General features: G+C 29.2%; 1 protein-coding gene across 1 annotated transcript; it reads right to left on the bottom strand.

Moving 5' to 3' along the window:
- Nucleotides 1-506: 506 nt before the first annotated feature.
- Nucleotides 507-11579, bottom strand: LOC100205695 (uncharacterized). The gene is made up of 7 exons (XM_065803249.1): nucleotides 11277-11579; nucleotides 6770-6920; nucleotides 6582-6667; nucleotides 6427-6492; nucleotides 5547-5676; nucleotides 5393-5468; nucleotides 507-819 (listed from the first exon to the last, which is right to left on the bottom strand). The coding sequence occupies exons 1-7, from the start codon at nucleotides 11499-11501 to the stop codon at nucleotides 732-734; spliced, it is 822 nt and encodes a 273-aa protein (XP_065659321.1). The 5' UTR covers nucleotides 11502-11579; the 3' UTR covers nucleotides 507-731.
- Between the last annotated feature and the right edge of the window lie 359 nt (nucleotides 11580-11938).

Genomic DNA, 11938 nt, shown 5'->3' with positions numbered 1-11938 from the left:
TGCCAGTTGGTATAAGTACAAATTCTATGCTAATGTTTTCAAATTCTTTTGGCGCACTTATGCCAGTTTTTGGAACTTATATTGGCTCATATAACACCAGTTTACACATAAACCAATTTATGCCTCGTAACTAAGACGGTTTACACTTATGCCAATTTGAACTTATGCCAATGTTTGCAAACTCTTTCGGCACACTCATGTCAGTTTTCGCAACTGCTTTGCGGTTATTTCAGTTCGCACTTATGCCAATGTTTGCAAGTTCTTTCAGGGCACATATTTCATTGTTTGCAAATTTTTTTGGTGCACTTATGACAGCTTGTTCTAATGCCAGTTTTCGCAAATGCCTCGCACTTATGAAATTTGCACTTATTCAGTCGCTTATTTAGAGAATATTTATGTAAAGGATTTTTTAAAACCGTTTTGAGTAAAATTGACGAAACGCAAACTGGGTTAGGGGTTAACGCTTCCAAAAAGGTTATACCTTTGAATAAAAAACAACAACAAAATTTTCTTTAACAACCAAACTGATTTATTTAAAAAAGATTCAAAATGGTTTATAATAAGGTCTTGTAACATTTTTAAAAAACAAACAACCTAAATATTTGTTTATGAAGTGATAAAAATGTACCATCTAACATTATATTAAACTATCAAAACCTTGATTATGCTAACCTCTTATTTCTTTAATTTTGTTATAAATATAAATTTCGTAAAAAAACAACAAAACAAGTCTATAACTTCACAGTAAATACGACAGGCTTTGTGGATTGCAAACGTGGCGGTGGGACATAATGTTGCATTGCGCTTTGAGAATGTCGACTAAGGAGACAATTAAAAATAATAAAACAACTATTATAGCGTAATTAATGATAAAAATAAAACAATCAGTAATATTTATATATTCAAAACATAAAAATTATAAAATTAAAAGTAATTAACTGTAAATGATTGTAAAAATAAAAATATTTTTGTTTAATTGAAAGGCAGACAGCGAAATTTTTTTTTATATATCTTTTAAATATAATCGCGGGCACCGTCATTAGTATATAGGTGATAGCTCGTAACTCATCGTATTTTTGCTTTCACACATTGACGTTCATTGGTTAAGCGACTGGTTTAAAAGCTTGTTTAAAATTAAAGTCACTTTTTAAAGAACTTCTTTTCTCACATTTTTAATAATTTTTATTGTAGTTCTTAGTTTGTGCCCTTAATCTTGATAGACAATTTATTGAATGAGCTTAGTTAAGATTATTTAATGCTACAATACTAACAACATTACATAAAAACTAATAGCTGTGAGGATTTAAGTTTCTCAGACTTGTATTGTATTCATAATTCTGTATAATAAAAATTATTTTTTTACAAATTTTTCCAGTCGTTTTTCAAGCCATATCAAAATCATATTGGACTATTTGCAACTTCGGCAAAACTTATCCAGCTGCCTCCAGACAATTTTATAAACTTGCTAGCTTGTTTTACAAAAAAATAATAAAAATTGAAAAAAATTAAATTGCGATAAAATGTTTAATTTACATTCAACATAAACAGGAATATTTTGATTACATAATTTATTTAATAGGTAACTAATTTTTTAATTTAATCTTTCTGGTTATTTTATCAAGAAAATCTTTGATTAGTGTAAAAAAATCAAAATTTTCAGCAATATTGCTTTCAATTGATAGGTAAATAAACTAGGTAAATAAAATCTAACCAACAACATTATTGACAGCAGGTAAAGTTAACAAAAAATTTACATGGCCCAGTGTTTAGAAACAAATCAAATGTAGACAGCATTTTAGGCTGTTTTATAAAGATGAAAACATAAGGTGAAGTAATTTCATTGATGACTACTCTATGATAAAAAGATTTGAACGCTGACTATTTCAATAAAGAGGAGAAAACCATCATTATTCGGTCTCAGGGTTGGCACTAAAAAAACCACCCAAAAAACCTGCCCAATAAAACCCGGGCAATCAGGGGTTTTATTGGGATTTTTTTAAAGATAATTTATAATTTTATGAAGTATTATAACCAACATTAACATTATAACTATTGTATTATCAACTAAATTAATTATTAACTGTTTTTATTATCCAAATTATTAACTTATTATTATCTAAATTATTATTAACTATTATAACCAACAATAACAGCTATCAGGAATAGATTTAGTGATATTTGAATCATTATTTGAAAATACATTATCACAATTTTTATTCGAATATTTTTATTAGGGCTGAGAAGGACACTACAGTTAAGGAGGCTACTTATTGTGGTCACAACCCTCTCTCAATCTTTAACTCCAAAACACGATCCTTTATGAATAAGGCCAATGCGCAGAGAAGCAAGTTTAAAATAAATCAATACATATAGATTTAAAGTGAAATTTTTTTTTATATTAAAATTTTAAATTATGTTTTGAAACCTTTTTCAAAATAATTTGTAAACTTTTTTTTATAAATAATTAAATAACATTATGAAAAATATATTTTAAATAAAGTTTAAGTAGAAAATTATACTAACTTTCAATATCATTAAACAAAAAAAAAAAAAAAAAATTAACATATAAAAATAAAATGCAAAAAAACCCACATTAACCCAATAAAAACCAAAATTACCAAAAAAAAGCCACTGGGTCGGGTTTAAAAAAAAAAAACCCGGATTTTTGCTGACCCAGTTTGGTTTTGAACTTGTTTGAACTTTTAAGAGCTGCCCACAATTTGAGGATTTCTTTTCTTTCATGCTAACTATCAATATAATACAAAAAAACATCTAAATTTCTAAATTAATTGTTTTAACTGTGTAAATCTTTCTTTCATTGAAGATATGAGCCCAAAAGAGGAAGAAAACAATTTCTATTTTTCATAGAATTGATTGGGATTTCCATCTAAGATTAATACACTGAAATGATGTTTTAAACACTTTTAATTCTTCGACAAGATCTTACCAGGCGGTTTTTTTTTTATGGCATCTAAATTTCTCAAACTAATCAGCAAACTAACACTTTATTTTATATAATTAATGTTTATTTTGTGTAATTAAGGTTAATTCTGTGTAATTAAGGTCATTTAATTGGATTGGTATGATAAATGAAATTTATCATATTAAAATCTTTTCATAATGATAGCAAAATATTTTAAAACTTTGTCATTTGTTATAGATGTTATGGCAACGTTTATGTTAACATCCCTTATGTTATGTTAACATCCCTTTTAACAAACTTTTCTGGCCATCTACTGCAGATGATTGTTTTTTTTTGATATCATCAATGATACAAATTGTTTTTAATTACCAACACAATTTGTATCATTGATGCATCTGTAACAACAAATGGATATATATATACTTTAAACGTTGAAGCATCTAAGGAAATCTTATCACAATCGAAAATAAATGGGGCATGGAACAAGAGAAAATAAATGAACTGCTGAAAAAGTGGGGCACATGACCCATCCCCTCCCTCCTGGTGCCTTGGGCTCTGGAAACAATTTTAACATGCATGCTTATCAGAACTTCAGAAGTCCCAAAAGTTTCAGATCTCCTACTAGTCTGTAAGCTAGAGAAAAATCAACTTCAATATTCTGCTACAAAAAAGTGTAGACCATGCCAGTATCTATATATAGAAATCCATAAACTTGCAGATCAAAAATCTTATGTTTTCTAAAAGATCAATGAATATAGAATGATGTGTAAAACTTTTTTTTTTATATAATCAAGGCTACATGAGTTTCTTAGGCGTTACAAGCAGGTATATAAAAAATTGCCTATATTTGATTAAAATGATAATAGCACTATAATAACAATTTTTATGTTTCTGATCATTTTATTGAATTTGTCAAACCAAAAATAGCTAGATACAAATTTATAAGTAAAAAGATAAAATATTTTTGAAGTTGTTTGACTTGAAACCTCTAAATAAATATGTCAATTCTGAGGAGACAAGAGGGGCCTGGCCAATATCTGCTAAAAGTAAAATGGTCGTATTTTAAGATTTTCTTGGAGCTAGTGGCTAAAACTTTCAGGGAACTTTAATTTTACTAAATACTCTCAACTGTATAAAAATCAGCAAAATCTGAGTTGTATGGTGATGTGACCTGGATCAATTTTACATGGAATTACCCTAGAGCAGGGGTTCGCAATCTTTTTGTACTCTAGAGCACATTTTAAAACATTGATAGGGTGGCAGGCACCACCTATTTTTAATTAGGATAGTAACAGTATCGGGACTATTTCAGGTTTTTTGCGTGTACAAGTAGTGATGTGCAAATAGCACTCCCTGTTCCAGGCTGGCAGCTGGCTTGCAACTAGACAAGTTGCAATAAGAACTGTCAGCAAAGGAACCACTCATACATACAATATTGCTAACACATGAACATATTTAATAAACCTAGGCACTCAAAAATATTAAAACAATATTTTTGAGTGATAATAAATTAGAACATTTAACATTTTAAATTAATATTCATGAAATTTTTTTTTCAAATATTAATTAAAAATCTGTCAAATAGTGGTGGGCACATACAAATCAGTCCGCGGACATCATGGTGCCTGTGGGCACAGGGTTGGGAACCCCTGCCATAGAGTAAGCTATGCATTAAAGTACAAAAACTTTTTTATTCAAATTAGCTAGACAATTTTTTTTTGAGAAGGGAACAGCAAACTTTGTTTTGGATGGAGGGGAATGATAGTGGGAAAAGTAAAAAAGGAGTAGGATCAGATGCATCAAAACCTCCACCCATTGCTGTGCCTGATCTTGGGCCAATTAGTGCAGTCAAAAAACAATAAACTATGGTATACCAAAAACACATTAACTATTATCAAAGATTATTGTAACTGTTTGAACTATTACAAAAAAACCAAAACACTAATCCTATTTGTGACAAACAAGCTTACCTATCTACTACTCCAAATGATTTAAAATATTATTTCACAAATTTGGGATTATATTAATCAAAGTAGTTCACATGTTAGTAATTATATTCATGATTTATGGAAAAATTAAATTTAAAATCATGTTTTGGATGTTACATTAATCAATTCATGTCAGTCAAAGTGGTTTCCAAGGTAAAGTATTTAAATTTAGGACTATATATATATATATATATAATATATATATATATATATATATATATATATATATATATATATATTACACGACATTACGAAAAAAAAAAATTAGCTTTTGTATACTTATTGTCTATAGATAAATGATAATGCTAACTTTTGCATGTTTTTGTCCTCCATATTTTGATTTGTTAATAACAATGGTATAAAAATAATGTTAACAAAGATTCACTTCTTTTGAAGTGAATCTTTGTTAACAAAATTCCTACTAAATACTTAATACATATGCTACATTTTACAACATTCATACACCATAGAATTTATTTACCTGGATCGACCTATGATTCCACTGTTATTCATATCATTTTCATCAGTTGTTGTTAGTTTTAGTATCATGGGTTGACCTAAGGAAAATGTAAGTAGTAAAAAATATCAACATAGTAGAACTGAAACAAACTATTAAATAAATTTGTTTTCCTCACCATCAAGATTTCTTCCATGGTATTTACTGTAAGCAGCAAATGCATCGTCTGTGTTTTTATAAATTACCTCTGCGCTTCCTAAACCTGTTAATGAGGCACGTCGAAGATCTCCTAACACACCAAACAATTCCTAGAATACACATATAAATATATTTAATGAATTTAAAAAACCCGATACACATAAATTAGTCAAATTTGATTTATTTTAAAATTGAGATTTTTTTAAAAAAGACAGTAACCAGCACATTCAACTAAGTGTCTTTATTAAGTTTAAAAAAAAAAAGATTTGAAAATAATCTTTTTCTGAGTTTAAAAAAAAAAAGAAAGATTAATAATAAACAAAAAAAAAACAACAAAAAATCACATTTAGCTACTAAAACAAGAAAAATTAAAAATAATTTATTTTACGTAATATATTATACATCATATAAATGAAATAATGTAATATAAAATATTACAATATACTAATTTTAATATGCACTAAACTAAATTTACTAAATTAATATTATATTTTTAAAGTTACATGAAAGATCTTTTGAAAACTACTATTTAAAGAATATCTTTCTAGGTGATTCCACATTTTTTCAAGCAAAATTTGGGAAGATTTCATAAAAGGTTCTACTTTTCTGTTTAAAGGAAAAAAAAAGTTTAAAGAAGAAAAAAAAAAAGGAATACTAAGAAAGCTGTTTGAACTATAAGAAATAAAAGTTTGAATTATAAGAATATCCTCAAATAAGAATTATTCCAAGAAAAAGGAATTTTTAGACACAAAAGCAGATGAAATGAATGGAATAAAAAAGGTGCCACTGTTTTGCAGATTATAATCGGCTGGAAAAAAAAAAAGAAAGTAAATTAAAATATATATTATCAAAGATTTTACCTTAATATCATCATCAGTTACATTAGGATGTAGATTTGTGACTACAACTTTTGCAGCCAAAGATTGCTACAATCAAACACAGCATTCAGACTTAAGCTCTCAATATATTTTCATACAAATCTTTAGGAAGAAAAAAGGTTACAAAACAAATTTACCTTGCGATTTTCTGTAACATTTGATTGATTATTTGATTTGACAAGTTTAGATGTTGTAAATGGAGACTTCTCTGTAGAAGGACTATCTTTAGGAAAAAAGAAATATAATAAAACCCTCCTACAGTAAAAAAAAAAATTAAATAATAAACCATTAAATAAATGAAATAATGATAAATCTATAAACTTACCTAGAAGGGAACATTGTGTTGTATTTTTTGCAACAACTTTTATTGATTTCCCAGTAAATATAGATTGCCTCTCATTGTTGTGCTTGGGTTGAATGTGTCTGCTGATTACTGTCTTTTTAGGTGAATCAATAACTGATCTTCTTAAGGATTCCTGTTTTTTATGTAATAATTATTACTATGTTGTTCAGAAAAATTTAAGATAATAAGTGATATTTCATTTATGTATGTATGTATGTATGTATGTATGTATGTATGTATGTATGTATGTATGTATGTATGTATGTATGTATGTATGTATGTATGTATATGTGCATGTGTTTATGTGTGTATGTGTGCATGTGTGTGTGTGTATGTATGTATGTATGTATGTATGTATGTATGTATGTATGTATGTATGTATGTATGTATGTATGTATGTATGTATGTATGTATGTATGTAGGTATGTAAGTATGTATGTATGTGTGCATGTATATATTGTATTTATTTAAGTAGTTTGAAATTTTGATTTGACAACTTTAAAATTTCAAGTCAGGTCAGGTTATCCTGCTACTGGTAACATGTAACCAAGTACAACCTGCTTCACGTCCTGTTGCCATGTAGGATAAACATTTTGAAGCAAAGGCTAGGAGAAGCCAACTCTAACTTAAAAAATCCCCTTGCCATGTGGCTCCTAGTTGAAAAAAGGCTAGAGATAGTGTCTTGATAAAAATACTTATCTTAAGCAGACATTTAAGGCATCCAGCTACTGTCTTGTAGAACACCTCCTAGGCAAAGACTCAAGAGGTAAACAGATTCAATCTGTTGAAACTGGCGTAGATAACCTAACTGAAAACAATGTATTTATAATACATTGTTTTCAGTTTAGGGTGTTGAATGCTGGATTTTCTTGACTCAATGAATGGGTTTTGCTTGTGTCTTTGTTTTTATGTCTAGACAACTCATTCTATACTCTCCTAATGAGGGTTCAGCTCTAAAACTCAGTTTTATGGTTCTGAGGCCAGCTGTAAGTCAGGTTTCCTGAACTATGTTGTAGCTCTCAGAGAGGCTGATTCCATCAAAGTATAAGAGTACTAACAGTGCCATGTCGCGCATTAATGGTGTCTCTGTTCGTACTTTTGCTGTGCATTGTCAAGACCACACTTGGAGTCCTTTGTTACAGCTTCATTTCATTTCACAGTTCATTAATAGTCATGAGACAATTGCTTAGACTATTAAATAGTTTACTAAACACAATCTGTGCTTTGATTCAAGTTCATTAAAAAATTTGAAAATGACTAAAGTACCAAAAACTATAAAACACAAAAAACTATCATCATCACCAAGTTCTCTAAACCATTCAACAGCTGTCTCATCTTGTGGTCTTAGTGTTGATGGTTATCTTCCTTTAATTCCAAAAGACTCCAATAGTCACATGCTTAGCCAGGGCATTTATATTTCTAAGAACTCATCCACTAGTTGTGAAACTAGTTTGAATTCACAGACTATTCTTTTATGTGTTTTTGTTTAGCATCACTTTACTCAATTGCCTTACTCTTTGTTTTATATTGCTCTCCTTCACCTCAAGACTGCACTCTTTTATTATTTATGATCAATTTGACCAAGCTCTTTCTCATTATCCTTCAGCCAATATTTTTGTTGTTGGAATATTCCTCACACTGAATGGCTTGGCTTTAGTACCAGTGTCTCCGCAGCCTTTTTGCTTTTCTCAATCTCTAACACAAATAGTCAATTTTCCAACTCTCTTCCCAGGCAATCCTAATCATTTACCTCCTCTACTTGACTGATGTCTTGTTTCTGATCTTATTTAGCGCTCAGTTTCTCCACATTCACACTTGCTTCTGATCAAACTTGATCTATCTAAAACTATCATCTCAAATCTTCTTCATCATCAGGGTCAGGCTTTTCCCTATCATGGTACCTTTTTCAACTACCTTAATGCTAACTGGGACTCTTTCTGTGATTTTCTTTGTGATGTCTTTGTCCCATGACAAATGCACTACTTATGTAACTTATTGGATTCAGGCTGGCATGGAATCTTTTATTCCCTCTCGACAATTTTAAGTTAAGCCTCATTCTTCTCTATGGTTCTACTTTAATTGTGCTGCTGCAATTTCTAATCGTAACCATTACTTTCATACCTATGAGCAAAACCAATCTCCAGAAAACAGACGTATATTTACTATTGCTAAAAATCATTTTAAAAAGCTTTAGTTTAATGCCTGAGCCTAATATTCTCAGGTCATGAAAATATTTTATCTAAAAAATTAAACTCTCATAGCTTCTGGATATTCTTTAACAATATCTATAATAAGGGCAAATCTGCTATTCCACCTCTCTTGTATTGTTTAGATTTTGTCACCTCACATAAAGACAAAGCTGAATTGTTTGCTAAAAACTTCTCATCAATATCTTCTCTTGATTTCACTAGTTGTGTTCTACCTGATATAGCTGACAAACTGGTTGATTGATTAACTAATAATTTACTTTCTAATCATCAATATAGATTTCAATCTTTTCATTCTACGGCTGATTTGTTAACGGTAATAAACAGTTTTATTGTGGATTAGATAGATGTGGAGAGGTTAAGATTATTGCTCTCTACATTTCTAAATCCTTTGATAAAGTTTGTCATGCTGGTCTTCTCCATAAGCTTTTATGATCATTAATGATCTCCCAGAAATTCTCACATCTAAGGTGGCATTGTTTGCTGATGATACTACCATTTATTATTGTCTTCACAAGAAGCATCACTCTCTGATTGCTTGGGAGGGGCATTTGAGCTTGAAAAGGACCTCACTTCTGCTACAGCTTGGGGCTCTCAATGGCTGGTGAACTTTAACTCAGATAAAACTCAAATTTTTTTCAGCTAATCCTAATCACAATAATCTAGATCTTCCTATATTTATGAACAGTAATGTACTCGATGAGACATCTACTATTCATTTTCTAGAATTAACTCCTACTTCCAATCTTTCTTGGAAACCATATATCAAATCGATTGCAAAATTAGCATCTGCTAACATTGTATCTCTTTAGCGTGCTCACCACTTTCTTACTCAGGATTTTGTTCTTTATCTTTATATATCTTAAGTCCATCCTTGCATGAATTACTGTTGTCATATATGAAGCGGATCGTACAATGATGCCCTTTCTCTTTTAGACAAGGTTCAAAAACGTATTGTAAACATAGTTGGACCTGCTGATTGATACTACTGATTTTTTGTTTAACTTAAGGCTTTATGCAGGGTAAACTTTCAATCTTTTTTGCTTTGTTTATTAGTGAAAATTAGCATTGCATAATTTATTTTTTTCGTGATGGTTCTTGGGCTAATGTCTTCTCAATCTAATAATCTCTCTGCAACAAATCTTCCTACATACAAATTGATAGTTAAGAAATGCTACAGTTGCATACTTTTAGTATATATTTGTAACACAAACCTTGACGAACAAGGCTGCTCCACAGAGAAAAAATTTGAGCACACTACTACCCAGAACACAGTGGGTATTGAACTTGAAACTTCTTTTTTATAAAGCAAGTGCTCTAACAAGATACCACTACCATATTTGACCAGCATTCCATTATATATGTTATGTTTTATTGCCAAGTCATTTAGATAGTCTTGTAAAGATTGTTTAGAATTAAATTTAATACAAGGTATTCATTAAAACCTGCAGAATAAAATTTTTGTCCACTTAAATTACTCTAACTAACTTGGTGTCAGACTGGATTTAAAAATGATCAGTTCAGTTTTCCAAGATTTCCAAGTACATGATTAATAAATTTGTTATTTTTTTAAATGATTTGTTGTCCAGTAGCACGTTAGTATCATCATCAAAATGTTAAGCAGATGCAAATTTAAAAGAAGTATTGAAATTATTAATAAAAAGAAGAAATAAGAGTGGTTCTAAAACTGAACTTTGTGGAACACAAAAGTTTATTTAATGCTGATGTTGGTACAGGTATTTGAATTTTTCTAAAAGCTTGAATAGTTTGTTATATATAGCTTTTTAAAAAAGTTTCTTCAAGTTGAAAAGAAGTGAAATAGATTGATAGATAGAGAAGTAACTGCCACCCCTTATACTCTTAGTTCAAAAAAAACACTCTTGATTTAAGAATTTTATTCTTTTTATTATTTATTTAAGATATTAGAATATTTAACTCTTGATTGAGTAACTCAAAGTAGTATATACATTGACTGACAAAATAGGGCAACCCCAACCCTTAGCCTACACCGGATAGGGTTTTAGGTTAGGGTAGCAATCTTTTATTTCATTCTTCTTTTTTTTTCATTTTCAGAAATAACCATAATTAAAAAAGTAAGCAAATGTACACTATAGTAGATACTTTTACATTTAAATAAAAAATGTCAACAAAAAAATTCAACAAATGTGTACACTATAAATAACATTTAAATAACTTTTTAATTGACCAAGTATATATGCATAAAAAAATTAATATGGATTAAAAAAAATAAGAATGTAAATACTTTTGAAAAATCTACCTACCTCTCTTTTTGGCAACAGAGGTCTTTTAGTATGTGAAGAATGTGAAGAAAGCTTTGTTCTCGCATCAAAGTGCTTTGTAAATAGAAGTAGACTACCATGAAGCTTTTTCTTCACTATATTTTTTTCTGTTTGCCTCTTTAAATCTTTTTTCTTTTCAATTCTATCCCTTCGTTTCTTTTGAACATCAACTTTTTTAGCATAATTCTTTAAAAATGGCGTTTTCATTTCAGTGCAAATTGTTTTTTTATTATGTTTTATTATTCACTTTATTTAAAAAGATCTTTTTATACTAAAACAAACTTTATAACATTAACATTCATTTATAAGATATATTTGCTTCAAGATATCATTAATATTAAATGAAAATCTTTACAACCATAAACCTAGCATTTTTAGTTTAAAGTTGAACTATTATTATTTTTTTTTTTTTGTAGTTGTTAATTTACCTCCTCAAGGTCAAAAAGGCCACTACAGACGAGGCGGCTACTTAGTTGTGATTATAACCCCCTCTCAACTCTATAACTACAAAACACAAACCTTGACAAACAAGGCCGCTGCGCAGAAAAACCAGTTAATAAATAAAATAAAAAAAAGTCTTACTTGAATTTTGATAAATCACAACAAATATTACTAGTATTATGTTTCTAATAACTGGTTAAAAA

The sequence above is a fragment of the Hydra vulgaris genome, chromosome 08 (assembly GCF_038396675.1).
Source record: "Hydra vulgaris chromosome 08, alternate assembly HydraT2T_AEP".
In the NCBI taxonomy this organism is placed as follows: domain Eukaryota; kingdom Metazoa; phylum Cnidaria; class Hydrozoa; order Anthoathecata; family Hydridae; genus Hydra; species Hydra vulgaris.
The sequence above is the reverse complement of the archived record's forward strand: the minus strand, read 5'-3'. Positions and strand labels throughout refer to the sequence as shown.